General features: G+C 44.4%; 1 protein-coding gene across 1 annotated transcript in view; it reads left to right on the plus strand.

The window, feature by feature from the left end:
- Positions 1 to 14,948, plus strand: part of LOC138742137 (uncharacterized) — a 145,498-nt gene that overhangs the window by 38,713 nt on the left and 91,837 nt on the right. The window contains exons 8-10 of the mRNA XM_069896320.1: positions 647 to 740; positions 1,951 to 1,979; positions 4,700 to 4,791. Coding sequence (XP_069752421.1) covers positions 647 to 740; positions 1,951 to 1,979; positions 4,700 to 4,791 — 215 coding nt within the window. The remainder of the gene's footprint in view (positions 1 to 646; positions 741 to 1,950; positions 1,980 to 4,699; positions 4,792 to 14,948) is intronic.

Raw genomic sequence — 14,948 nt, forward strand, 5'->3', positions numbered from 1 at the left:
TGGTTGTGAAGCATTTGATCTCAGTGACATTCTCATTTATACGACCGTTGCAGGTGGCTGCCTCCCTGAAACATCTCCAGTGCATGGTCTGTTATGTCACCCTATGCTCTAATGTCTAGTTGTATGTCTGCATGTTTTTGCACCGAGGATTGTTTTGTTGGATTTTACTTGTACAATTAGATGACAAGAAACTTGACCTGATGTCATGCATGTACTCTGACAATAAATCTGATCTTTGAACCTTGCCCACTCTGCCACTGATCTAGTTATTGCCAGACTGCTTTTTCAGTTGCTATAATTCAGTGCTTTTCACTGTTATTTTGGCAATCTTTATTTTTCAGCAAAGTGATACCTCATTAAGAGAGTATAAGATGGTGATTTCTGCAAGTATTTTGTTCTCCTACTCTCCAAGCTGGGTTAAGATTTCTAATGAGTTTATAGTCTTGCAAATTCCATTCTGTCACATTTGAGTGGCTGCTCCTCATCAGAGTGAAAACACCAATATCCATTGCGTAAAGAAGCTGAAAAAGTTCACATTTTCAGCCTGGCATAAAAAGCAGTGTATTCAAATATTAGATAAAGAATATCTATTTGCATAAATGCAAGAATGTTCATGAAAATCTAGTCATTTTAATTTAAATTTTAGGCAAAATATGCATTAGACCAGCTGCACATTATTGATGAAACAGGAAAGAAACAGCACTATTACCTAAAATACTTAACACCTACTTCTGATGTAGGTGAGTATTTCTTTTACGTCAGCCAGTTTGCTGATCATTTAAAGAATTAATTGTTTTCTCATTCGAAGATATCGCACTACTTAAGTCCATTTGTAAATGTAGTGGCCTTTTAAAATTATACAATAACTGTTGCTTAGCGTAAATCCAGGTCTATTTATAATATGGAGTTGATATTCATAGCCACTTTCTGCACTGATGTTTCATAATTGGCTAGATATATATGCTTCTTAGGTCCTCGGGATGGAGTACCTTGAAATGATATCTTCCACTATCATGTCCAAATATTGGGTGGTCTCTGTGAAAAACAGAAAGGGCAGGAAGAGAGGGCGATGGAATCCAGCTGTAGATCCTAGTGGTGGATGTGGAATGAAAGATGAGGACTAAATGAACCCTTACCTCTATTCATTACAGGGAGGTGGGGGAAGGGGTGAGAGCAGATGTCCTGGAAATGGAAGAAATCCTAATGAGTTTTTGTGTTAATCCTTATCATCACAATGTGGAAGATTAAGCATCCTTCTGCCTCCACAAATGTTGCTTGACCTGCTGAGTTCCTCCACAGGTTTTTTTTTTGCTCTAGATTCCAGCATCTGCAGTATCCTGTGTCTCTCTCTCACTGTAGTTTTGTGAGTTCTGAGCTGAGAGATGAGGAAACCAGAATTTTTTTCATAGATATGCCCCTGAAATGCTGGTAAAGATCAGTAGTTCAGTTGCTTTTGCAAGGCTTGTGTGCTCTCAGTACATGGTCTTGAAATAATCAATACTGTCTTGAATGTCCCTTCTTTATTTTGAGCATTCATAGGTCAAAGGTTCTCAGGAATCAATGGAAATAAAGTAATTCTGCAAGGAAAGTTTGAACATATCCTTAAATCTTTTTTTTTCTCTATCATTTAGGCCTGGAGGAAATATCATGGTTATGTCAAGGAAATTATTTTCTGTTCAATTTAAATGCCCTGGGAGATTTTGCATCGTTCACACAGGGATGTGGCCTTGGTAAAAACATGTTGTCTGAACATCTGAGATAATACAGGACAAACTTTGTGCTCTTACTGGAATTTTTGATGTTTATTTTCTCTAGTTTTGGAATGAAACCGAAGCTTTTGTCACTGAATTACTTGTGCTCCAACTGAATTTAGCTAATGCAGCATTGACTGAAGTATGTTCACATTTTTTGTTGAAATCTTTTTTTAATGACTTTCCATTTATTTTCAAGATAATAAAAGAGTATATGACAAGACCCTGGTAAGTTAGTATTTTTCTTAACTTAGCCAATTTTTACTTAATACCTTACTATATTCTTGCTAACATTTCTCAGTTTACACATTATTTTCGAATAGGTATATTTAACGGTAATGATTTTCTTTCATACAAATATATATAACTTTTAAAGATATAAATGCTTGGCAAAGAAAGTGCAGAAAAATTGATTAAAAAGTTTATTTTTACACGTACCAAAGGAGTTTTACTTTCCAATATTTGACATAGCAGATATAACCATATAAAAATTACAGTACGGAAACAGGCCATCTTGGCCACTCTAGTCCGTACTGATTTAAGTGATCTCCTATAGTCCCACTTACTTGCATCCTGCTCATAACCCTTCAATCCCCTCACATCCATGCACCTATCCAAATTTTTCTTAAATGGCAAAATTGACCTTACTGCGACCAGCTCTTCCAGAAGGTCATTCCACTCAGCACCACTCTCTGAGTGAAGAAGCTCCCTCTCATGTTACTTCTAAACTTTTGCCACTAACCCTTAACTCATGACCCCTAGTTTTCATCTCACCTACCCTCAAGGGGAAGAGCCTATTCACATCTACTCTATCAACCCCCTCATAATTTTGAATGCCTCTATCAAACCTTCCCCCCCCCCCCCCCCCACAACCTTCTACTCTCCAATGAATAAAGGCCCAATCTAATCAGTCTTTCTTTGTGTTCTAGATATTGCAAACCAGGCTACATTTTAGTAAACTTCTCTGTACCCTATCTATGTTATTGATATCCTTCCTATAATTTGGGGACCAGAACTGCACATAGTATTACAAATTTGGCCTCACCAATGCCTTGAATAGTCTCAACATCACTTCCCAACTCCTATATTCTATGCTTTGATTTATAAAGGCCAGCATACCAAATGCCTTCTTTACCATTCTATCCTGAAGAGATTCCACTTTCAAAAAACGATGAACTGTTATTCCAAGATCTCTTTGTTCCTCTACATTCCTAAATGCCCTCCCCTTCACTGCATATATCTGTTTTGATTATTCTTCCCAAAATTAAGCACCTCACACTTATCAGTATTAAACTCCATCTGCCATCATTCATCCCACTCTTCTAAGCCATCCAAATCCTTCTGCAGTCTCTGAAAACCATCTTCACTAACCACAACTCCCCCTATTTTTGTATTGTCCGCATATTTACTAAGCCAATTTACCACTCCATCATCCAAATCATTAATGTAAATGACAAACAACAAGGGACCCAACATCAATCCCTGAGGCACACTGCTCATCACTGGCCTCCAATAACCTGACAGACAGTTATCCACCATGACTCTCTGGCATCTTCCAGCTAGCCACCGTTGAACCCATCTGACTATCTCAACATTAATACCTAGCGCCTGAACCTTCTTTACCAACCTCCCATGTGGAACCTTATCAAAGGCCTTACTGAAATCCATAAAGACTACATCTACTGCACTACCCTCAACAACCTTCCTTGTCACCTCCTTAAAAAAATTCAACAATATTTGTCAAACATGACCTTGCCCGCACAAACCCATGTCCCTGATTAGTCCCTGCCTCTCTAGATACTTAAACATATCATCTCTAAGAATACTTTCCATTAGTTTACTGACCACTGACATCAAACTTACTGGCCTATAATTGCTGGGCCTATACCTGGAGCCCTTTTTAAACATTTGCTCCTCTATTTCTATTAAATTACCATCCTCATAAACTGGAGGCTTGGATTAACACTACAATTTTAAATCCTGTGAAATTTAAAATGAATTAATAATCTGGAAATTGGGAAAAAAAACAATCTTGGTAATGATGGCCACATTAAATACCAGATTGGGGAGGAAGCCTCTTCTTATCTGGTCTGGCTTGTGTGATTCCAGACCCTCCAGAGTTATTTGTTATTTAATAGCCACTGAAGTGGCCTAGCAAGGCACTCAGTCTGCAGGTGGAGGCATTTGACCCAGTGCCCATTACAGTTTTCTGTAAACTTCATTAAAGACATTCATTTTCTTAGTTACCCTGCCAATGAATACATTTTAAGTAGATATTCAGTTAACTTCAGAAAGCTGCTATTGAATCTATTGTTCTTTCAGGTAATGCATTCCAGATCATAACAGCTATAACACTATACTGTTGCTAGTTCATTTCCAATTAGTATACTTTAAAGCTGAACCTTTTGATTATTAAACTTTCTTCCATTGGAATAATTTCTGTCTGTCCACTTTATAAACATATTTTTCAAAACTTTTTTGTAAGTAGATTCTAATACATCTCTTCTTACCCATAGTAAAATAATGACACATTGTGGTGAGTCAGAATTGAATGTACTCATCCATCTGAACTCTGAAGGTTTAGCATAACTTTCCTGCCTTTTGTACTCTTTCCTTACTTGAAAATTCATCGTATTTACACCTCAGGTCTCTCTGGTCCAATATGCTCTTTACAATTATCAATGGTGATTAATTCCTGCAGGAATAACCAGCTTTGCACATGAAATCTGTATCTGTTTGCATGACTTAATCATGTAAAAAATAGTGGAAAAGGTCATTGAATCTCAAATTATTCTCGGTGCAATTTATACTCAAGATTATGTAGTCTTTTTTATAAATGCATCAATATTGCAAGAATTCCACCACAAAAAGTGCAATCAAGCTATTATTTTTAATGTGTCACTATTAAATTAATAATTGTGTATTTCCTTTGCTGCTCTTCTACAAAGCTGGAGGTTGTGCTGATAAATAAGTGTTTTGCTGTTGTGGAACACCCTGTACTGAAAAAATTGATTGATTTAAAATGGAAAAGCTATGGACTGTGAGTAATATGCAAGCTAATTAATAAAATGTGGAATTTATTATTTTAATAAGAAAATTCTAAGAAATCAATGTGATAATGTGACTCAGGTATTGCTGGGAGCAACATTCCACTTTATTCTGATTTATCACAGAATGTTAGCAGAACTTAGCAGTAATTTCCATTTATCCAGCATCTGTTTGATTTCAGTGTCTGCAAGTACCGTATACATTTGTGTAAAAGTCAAATTTCGAGATAATTTTTAATGTTAAATTCATGGGGTTGACTATTGCATGGATACTATTTTTGAGGGGCTGAAATTCTCACTAGAATCCAAAATATCATATCAGTAGCAGAAGTCCAAATGATCTCTAAACAAATAAAGAACAAAAACATAATGATTTAAAGTAATAATACAGAGTCTCTACAACAAAACACGCATACTGCTACAGAAAAGATCAGGACTACAGTAAGTATCTTAGTTACTGGAGGCTTTTGGAATTCTGATGGGCAGCCAGAGCCGAGGCAGTCTGCGTTAGAGTATTGGGAGCTCCAATGGGCAGGCAGGTGGCAAAGGCGTCAGTTTGTGACCGAGTCATCAAGACCTCCAGATCTTTTCTTTTGGCAGGCACATGGGGCTGAGGTGAGAGACTAGGATCGACTTTTACATGAGACATATAGAAAATTCCAGATTTTTTTTGGCCAAGGAGGGAGTCTGTGGCAACTCACCACAAGGCAAGCGAACCGGCCCTGCTTGTAAGCCACGTGGCGGGGCAGCCGGCCAAAATGGCACCTTCCTTCCAGCACGGGGCTCAGAAACCTGTGCTGGGGGACCACGTGATGCCCTGGTGACGTCAGCGCCCTCCAGCGTGGTTCTCAGCCAGGTCCGGGCTGGGAGTATGTGCGCCCAGCAGCCTGCAATAAACCAGTCTGCTCACTGTGCTCAACCCGTCTGGTGTGTTTGTGTGTGTGTGTGTGTGTGTGTTATTGCAGGAGCAGTGTAGCTGCCACTACAATTGGTGACCCTGACTGGTTCAAACATCTTTGAACCCATCATGAGCAAGCCTGGGATCAGCGCTATAGCCATGAAACTGCCTGAATTCTGGGTTCAGGAGCCGGAGACCTGGTTTGGCCACCCGGAGGCTCAGTTTCACCTCCGCCACATTTTGTCCGACATGACCAAATTCTACCATGTGGTCGCTGCCCTGGACCAGGCCACCACCAGACGCGTGCTGCACCTTGTTCAGCACCCACTCACCGAGGACAAATACGAGACCATCAAGCGAGTGCTTACCGGGTCCCTCAGACTATCCAGACACCAGCGTGCCGCTTGGATGCTGCACCTTGACACCCTGGGGGACAGGTCCCTGATGGAGCGGATGGATGAGATGCACGCGCTCATGGGTGAGCACACGAATTGCTCACTCTTCGAGTGTATCTTTGTCGACCAAATGCCCGGGGACATCCGGCCACTGCTAGTCCAGGAGAGCTTCACCAACCCGAGGAAGGTCGCCCAGAAGAGCCAAGAGCTATGGCTCACACGATTTCTGGAGGGCTCAGTGGTCCAGCAGATCACGAGGCATGGGCACGTCCATGCCAAGCCCGCCCCTAGCGCTGCAGTTGAGCACCTGACCCCTGCAGGGGCCCCCAAGAGCATAACCAAGGCCAGAGCATCCACTCCAGGCCTCTGCTTCTACCACCAGTGCTCGGGAGCCAAGGCTCGGAAGTGTCATCAGTCCTGCTCATTCCAGGGAAACGACCAGGCCGGCTGCTGTTAAAGGCTGCGGCAAATGGCCAACGACTCAGTCAGTGGCCAGCAGTTCCTCATTGATACTGGAGCCCAAATCAGCATCATCCCGGTCACGGCCGTCGAGTCCAGGAACCGACCTCTTGGACCTCCCCTCTGTGCGGCCAATGCAATGGCAATCCAGACATATGGAGACAAGACGGTCCACTTCCAGATCGGCCAACGGAATTTCGCATGGAGGTTCACCGTCTCATCCTTCCCAACTCCCATCCTGGGTGCAGACTTCCTCCTGGCACATGGGCTTCTGGTGGACATTCAAGGTAGGCGCCTGGTAGACACCCATACCTTCCAGGCCATTCGCCTCGACACCTCCCTCTCAGAGCAACCACAGATGGCCACGATCAGCTTGCCCAGAGACGAGTTCTAGTGAATCCTGGACGAGTTCCCAGAAACACTCCTCAAGCCACAGTTCTCCACTGCCTCGCCGCACCATAGGGTGTTCCACCACATCCCCACCCAGGACCCACCGGTTCACGCCAAGGCACGCCGGCTCCTTCCTGACAAGCTCCAGGCAGCAAAGGAGGAGTTTTCACACCTGTTGGAGCTAGGGATCATTTGGCGGTCCGACAGCCTGTGGGCCTCACCGCTCCACCTGGTCCCGAAAGATTCCGGCGGCTGGCGTCCCTGCGGAGACTATCGCCGGATCAATGAGGCAACCCTTCCTGACCGTTACCCCATCCCTCACATCCAGGACTTTACGGCCAACCTGCACGGCGTGAGGGTCTTCTCCAAGGTTGACCTGGTGCATGGATATCACCAGATCCCGATGCACCCTGAGGACATACCCAAGACAGCCATCATCACCCCCTTTGGTTTGTTCGAATTCCTGTGCATGCTCAAGAACGCCACTCAGACCTTCTAGCACCTCATGGACTCTGTGGGCAGGGAGCTGGATTTTGTCTTTATTTATTTGGATGACATCCTCGTCGCCAGCAAGGACCGGGTGCAACACAAGTCCCACCTGCGTGCCCTTTTCTCCCGGCTGACCAACTTCGGCCTTACCATCAACCCAGCCAAGTGCCAGTTCAGGAAGGAGTCCATGCAGTTCCTGGCCCATACCATCACGGCCGAAGGAGCCATGCCCGCCGCTGCGAAGGTCGCCACTATTAGGGAGTTCCCACAGCCGGACAGCCTCAAGGGGCTGCAGGAGTTCGCGGGTATGGTCAACTTTTACAGCCACTTCATCCCAGGAACTGCGCGCATCATGCAGCCAAGCACAAGACGCTTGCTTGGAACCCCGAAGCCTGCAGCGCATTTGAGGCCACTAAGAATGCCCTGGCGAAGGCCGCCATGCTTGCCCACCTGCACACCAACCTGCATATGGCACTCTCTGTCGATGCCTCTGCCACAGGCATCAGTGCCATCCTGGAGCAGCAGGTGAATGGACATTGAAAACCACTGGCATTCTTCAGCCGCCTGCTTCGCCCACCAAAATGCAAGTATAGTGCCTTCGACCACGAGTTACGTGGCATGTACCTGGGAGTGCAGCATTTCCGCTATTTTTTGGAGGGGAGGACTTTTACCATTTTCACAGACCACAAACCCCTCACCCAGGCGCTCGCGATGGCAAAGGATCCCTGGTCGGCCCGCCAGCAGCGTCACCTCTCCTTCATGTCAGAGTTTACCACTGACATTCGGCAAAAGGTGGGGAAGGACAATCTGGTTGCCGATGCACTCTTGCGACCGGCCATCAGTGCGCTGAGACCCGGCCTCAACTTCGACCAGCTCGCCTGTTTCCAGGAAGCTGATGAGGAGACAAGGGCCTTCAAGTCCGCCATCACCAGCCTGCGGTTCCGAGACCTCCCAACTCTGAGCGGTGAAGGCACCATCCTGTGCGGCCAGTGGTTTCCCCAGCAGTGGCGCAAGAAGGTCCACGACTTTTCACATCCGTCCATCAGGTCCACAGTCCGGATGGTGGCAGAACGGTTTGTATGGCATGGGCTGCGGAAGCAGATCATGGGCTGGGCCAGAGCATGCACCCATTGCCAGACGTCCAAGGTGCACAGGCACACCAGGGCGCCCGTACAGGAGTTCGAGCATATCGGGAACGGTTCAGCCACATTCACGTGGACGTTGTCGGGCCCTTACCAGTTTCCCAGGGCAACCGTTACCTGTTTAATGGTTGAGTCGCTGGTTCAGCGTCCTGGCTCACCTCACCAGCGATCAAGGCACCCAGTTCACATCTGCGCTCTGGGCACAGCTCGCCAACAGGTTGGGGATACAGCTACATTGCACCACGGCCTACCACCCGCAGGCCAATGGACTGGTTGAACATCTGCACCGCCACCTTAAGTTGGCGCTCATGGCCCACTTCACCGGTCCCAACTGGATGGTGAACTGCCTTGGGTGCTCCTGGGCATCCACTCCACTCCCAAGGAAGATCTGCAGGTGTCATCAGCTGAGCTGGTCTACGTTGCCTCACTGGCACTACCTGGTGAGTTCGTCAATGCACCTCACAAACCCCAGCGGTCACCGCATGAACTACTTCCTCACCTCAGGACACGCTTGGACTTGTTCGAACCCCCACTGCCGCCCAGACATGGCACCCACCCAACTCACGTTCCTGCTTTCCGTGGAGTTCATTTTCGTTGGGTGGGGCCTGAACACGGCACCTCTGCAGCGACCGTACAAGGAGCCATACAGGGTTATACAGTGTTCCGGCTCGATGTTCACGCTGGACTTGGGCGACAGGCATGAGCTGTTTACCATGGACAGGCTGAAGCCAGCGCACCTCGATCCCACCGAGATGGTCGTTGCCCAGCCCAAGAAGCGAGGCCACCCGGCAAAAAAGGACATTGGCGCCGGTTCTGTGGGTGGCTGTGTGGCAGCTCACCACAAGGCAGGCGAACCGGTCCCACTTGTAAGCCACACGGTGGGGCAGCCGGCCAAAATGGCACTGTTGGGGGTTTCCCTTCCTTCCAGCTCGGGGCTCAGAAACCTGTGCTTGGGGACCACGTGATGCCCGGGTGACGTCAGTGCCCTCCAGCGTGGTTCTCACCCAGGTCCGGGCTGGGAGTATAAGTGCAGCCCAGCAGCTTGCAATAAACTAGTCTAGACTTCTCACTGAGCTCAACCCGTCTGGTTGTATGTGTTATTGCAGGAGCAGTGTAGCAGCCACTACACACCATCAATAACTCCAAAAGACTAGAAGTTATGTAAAATTAATAGGCTTTTACTAGGAATAAAATGGAGGCACATGCATGCTGGTCGACTGTCCTGAACTGGGAAGGGGGCTGTTGAATGATCACCTTTATTCAGGAGTCTGTGGGAAGAACCACAGGTAGAGTCAGCCAAAGGGGTGTGTCCAGTCAGCTAAATATACCTACAGTGTTTTTCCACATCATGTGGAAATTGCAGCACCTTTTATACATAGTTCCCCATTTCAGGCACTATAATGTTTGGGACATTTGGCTTCACAAGTGTTTGTAATTACTCATGTGTGTTTAGCTGCTTCATTGGTGTAGGTATAAGAGAGCTAGGCTTGCTTCTAAGCTTTTGATCACCTTTGGAGTCTGTAGTTGACAGACTCAGGACACGCTTGGACTTGTTCGAACCCCCACTGCCGCCCAGACATGGCACCCACCCAACTCACGTCCCTGCTTTCCGTGGAGTTCATTTTCATTCGGTGGGGCCTGAACACGGCACCTCTGCAGCGACCGTACAAGGAGCCATACAGGGTTATACAGTGTTCCGGCTCGATGTTCACGCTGGACTAACTTGTGCCAATTAAAGGCAAAGAAGCCATTATGAGGCTGAGAAACAAGAATAAAACATCACCTAAACTTTAGGATTGCCAAAATCAACTGTTTGGAAAGTCTTTAATGGCTTGGAGTTTGTCAAATGTGTTCAGGAAAATTTTCTAAATCAATATATAGTGAGTGGTACCAATGAGAGAGGATACAATACTTGATCTCCTATTAGGTCAAGTGACATAATTATGTGTAGATAAATATTTTGGGTCCAGTGACCATAATGTCATTAGTTTCAAGTTAATTATGGATAAGGATAGATCTGGTAGTTGAGTTGGAGAAAGGCCAATTTTGTGGAAATGAGAATAGATCTAGGAAGAGTGGATTGGGAATCCATTTTTGTTGTTGTCTGGCAAGAATGTGTTCAGTTAGTGGAAGGCCTTCAAAGGTGAAATTTTGAGAGTGAAATGTTTGCATGATCCTGTCAGGATTAAAAACAAAGTTAACAGCAATAGGGAGCTTTGGTTTTCAAGGGATATTGGCAATCTGGTAAAGAGGAAGAGAGAGGTATATAAGCAACAAGGAGCAAATGAGGAACTAAAAGAGTATAGAAAATGTAAGAGAATACTTAAGAAAGAAATCAGGAAGGCAAAAAGAATACATGAGATTGCTTTGGCAGATAATGTGAAGACAACCCCAAAGAGTTTCTACAAATATGTTAAGAGTAAAAGGATGGTAATGGACAAAATTGGACCCCTAGAAGATCAGAGTGGTCATCTATGTGTGGAGCCTAACGAGATAGGGGAGATCTTAAACAGTTTTTTTTTGCATCAGTATTTATTCAGGAAAGTGGCATAGTATATAAGGAAGGAAGGGAAATAAGCAGTAGTAGCATGGAACATATAGAGATTAAAGAGGAGGAGGTGCTTGTTGCCTTACAGTGTATAAAGGTAGATAAATCCCCTGTGCCTGACATGATATTCCCTCAGACCTTGATGGAGATTAGTGTAAAAATTACAGGGGCTCTGGCAGAAATATTTAAAATGTCCTTAGCTATGGGTGAGTTGCCAGAGGATTAGAGGGTACCTCATCTTGTTCCATTGTTTAAAAAAGGCTCCAAAAGTAAACCAAAAAATTATAGGCCAGTGAGCCTGACGTCAGTAGTGGGCAAATTATTGAAGGGTGTTCTGAGAGATGAGAGATGGGATATACAAGTATTTGGACAGCCAAGGGCTGATTAAAGATAGTCAGCATGATTTGTGCATGGTAGGTCGTGTTTAACAAATCTTATAGAGTTTTTTTGAGGAGGTACCAAGAAAGTAGATGAAGGAAAGTTTGTGGATGTTGTCTACATGGACTTTAGTAGGGCTATTGACAAGGTTCCACATGGGAGGTTATTTCCAAAAGTTCAGATACTAGGTATCCATTTAGAGGTTGTAAAATGGATTTGAAATTGGCTGAATGGGAGAAGACAGAGAGTGGTAGTGGATGATTTCTTCTCAGAGTAGAGGCCTGTGATTAGTAGTATGCCTCAGGGATTGGTGTTGGGACCATTTTTGTATGTTGTCTATATCAATGATCTGGATATTAATATGGTAAATTAGATCAGCATGTTCGCAGATGACACAGATTGGAGGCATTTTGGACAGTGAAGAAGGCTTGCAGAGGGATCTGGACCAATTGGAAAAATGGGCCAGAAACTAGCAAATGGAATCTAATGTAGATGAGTGTGAGATGTTGCATTTTGGAAGGACTAACCAAGGAAGGACATACATCACTGAGAAGTGCGAAGGAAAAAAGGGATCTGGGAATACAGAATACATAATTCCCTGAAAGTAACGTCACATGTAGACAGAGTTATAAAGAAAGGTTTTGGCATCTTGGACTTAATAAATTAAAGTATTGAGTACAGGAGTTGGGATGTTATGGTGAGGTTTTGTAAGATATTAGTGAGGCCAAATTTGGAGAATTATGTGTAGTTCTGGTCGCAAAACTATAGGAAGAATATCAGTAGGATTGAAAGAGTGCAGGAAAGATTTACTACGATCTCGCAGGGTCTTCAGGGGTTGAGCTACAGGGGAAGATTAAATAGGTTGGGACTTTATACCTTAGAGTGTAGAAGAATGAGGGGAGATTTGATAGTTTACAAAATTATGAGAGGAATAGACAGAGTAAACAGGAGTAGGCTCTTTCCACTTAAATTGGAAGAGATAAATACGAGAGGACATGGCTTTAGGGTGAAAGGTTTAGGGGGAACATTGGGGGGATCTTCTTCAGTCAGAGAGTAATGGGAGCTTGGAACGAGCTGCCATCTGATGTGGTAAATGCGGGCTTACCTTTAAGAATAAATTGGGTAGATACATGGGTGGGAGTGGTCTGGATGGTTATAGAATGGGTGCAGGTCAGTGGGGCTAGAGGAATGATGTTTCAGCACAGACAAGAAAGGCCAAATGGCCTGTTTACTGTGTTGTACTTTTCTATTGTTCTAAAGGGTGTACTGGGGAGCTCAGTTATCACAAAGGGACTGGTAGGACAGGGAAAACCTCCACTGCTGATGACAAAAGATTTTTCATCATAATGAATAAAAATCCCCAAACACCCATTCAACAGATCAGAAACATTCTTCAGGAGGCAGGTGTGGATGTGTCATTAGGGCCTTTTAAACTGCCATGTAAAATGGGGTTAACTGAGCAATTTTCCCAGTTAGTGCCCCAGTTATGTGGCAGTTAGAAAGGGTCTGACATGGTCAACCCTGTCTGAACCCAACCGGGTCCCTGACCTTCCTTAGAGGTCGTTAGGGAACCCAGTTAAACTTACCTAAGTCTCATCGACAGGCAATTTCAACAGAAAAATGGAAATCCTGCTTATTCTAGTGACGTCAGCACTTGTGTGCGTGTGTCACCAGGCAGCCAGCATCTGATCAACCAGCAGTACTTCCGGTGACTGTGTGACGCATCATTGCGAGGGCGGGATCCCCCTTATAGGTCCATCCCCTTGCAATTTAAAAGGTGCTTCCAGTGCCTTTGCCCCAGTAACTGCACTTGGGTCCCAGCAGGGTGACCAGGTGCTGCAATTTAAAGGGGCTAATGACTACTCTCTGCAGAAGACTTCATAAAAAGAAATATAAAGGCTGCACTGCAAGATGCAAACCACTAGTTTGCCAGAAACAGGATGGCCAGATTACAGTTTGCCAAGAAGTATTTAAAAGAGCCTGCAGAATTCTGGAAGAAGGTCTTGTGGAAAGATGAGAGCAAGATTAACCTGTATCAGAGTGATGGCAAGAGTAAAGTGTGGAGGTGTAAAGGAACTGCCCAAAATCCAAAACATACCACCTCATCTTTAAAACATGGTGGTGCAGGTGTTATGGCCTGGGTATGTCTGGCTGCCACGGGTGCACTTATCTTCAATGACTCCTACTTTAAGACCCCATTTGAAGACGGGATTTGAGTTCTGAGTTCAGCCTATTCTCAACCCTTGTAGTCAGTTACAAGAGAAAGTGGCTGGTTAATGTGTTTCTCCTGAAATAGGGGAAAAAGAAGAACTCTGTGGTATCCTGAAAGAAGAGATAATCAAGACTCTGAAGTGGCAGATTGAAGGAAATCAGTTTGTGTGTGTGTGTGTGTGTCCAATGAACAATGAATCTCTCTCTCTCTCTCTCTCTGACACCAACAAAGACCTTCCTTTGCGATAACTATTTAAAGTACCAGAACCTGGTGTAGATCATAAATGTTACATTCTGTGCACAGTATAAAAATTGCCTGATACCAGTGAACTTGGACAGTGAAATAAAGAACTTTCTTGAACACGTATACATTACGTACATGTGTGCTTAAAATTAGAAGGGGGTTAAGTTAATAGTAATAAGTTAAATATTGATATTATTATGTTTGAAGAAAATTAAAAGCAACTTTGGTTTAAGTAACCATTGTCTTTGTGAATTTCTGTTACTGCTGTTTTTTGCAGTCCTCTGGGCTCACAACACACTTCACCCTACAGCACGACAGTGATCCTAAATATACTGCTGAAGCAACAAAGGAGTTTTTCAAAGCGAAAAACTGGAAAATTCTTGAATAGATAAATCCAATTGAGCATGCCTTCCATGAGCTGAAGGGAAAACTTAAGGGACAAGCCTCCAAAACAAGCAGAAGCAGAAGATGGCTGCAGTAGAGGCCTGGTAGAGGATCACCAGAGAAGATACGCAGCACCTGGTGATGTCTATAGACCCTTTCATACTGGCACCTTATCTTAGTAATTAATGGAGAATATACTGGTTAAAGGGCCAGTGTGAACACTTGCAAATCAGCATGCAGGCATCAAATCATCCCAGCCTTGGACTGCCTAGGTAGGGGGCATCATCCTTGGGGTCATCTGATGCCTTTGTGTCGATTAGCCCAGTGTGAAAGTGACATGGCCTATCCAGGTACAAAGTAGTGAAGTGTTGATGGTATTTTGCATGAGTGCAGAAACATGAAGGAAGCAAAAGATTAAAAAGAAGGTATTCAATTTACTAAATCCTGATCAATGTATTATGATCTTGTATTTAAACAAAATTAATCATGCCTAATTATAACATAATTAAGCATTATGTACAGCACAGTATGAGCCCTTCAGCCCCTGTTGTCCTGCCAACTTGTATAAACCCTTATAAATTTATAAAGGACCATGGGAAAGTGGTAGGGGCA

The sequence above is a fragment of the Narcine bancroftii genome, chromosome 8, assembly GCF_036971445.1.
Source record: "Narcine bancroftii isolate sNarBan1 chromosome 8, sNarBan1.hap1, whole genome shotgun sequence".
Classification (NCBI taxonomy): domain Eukaryota; kingdom Metazoa; phylum Chordata; class Chondrichthyes; order Torpediniformes; family Narcinidae; genus Narcine; species Narcine bancroftii.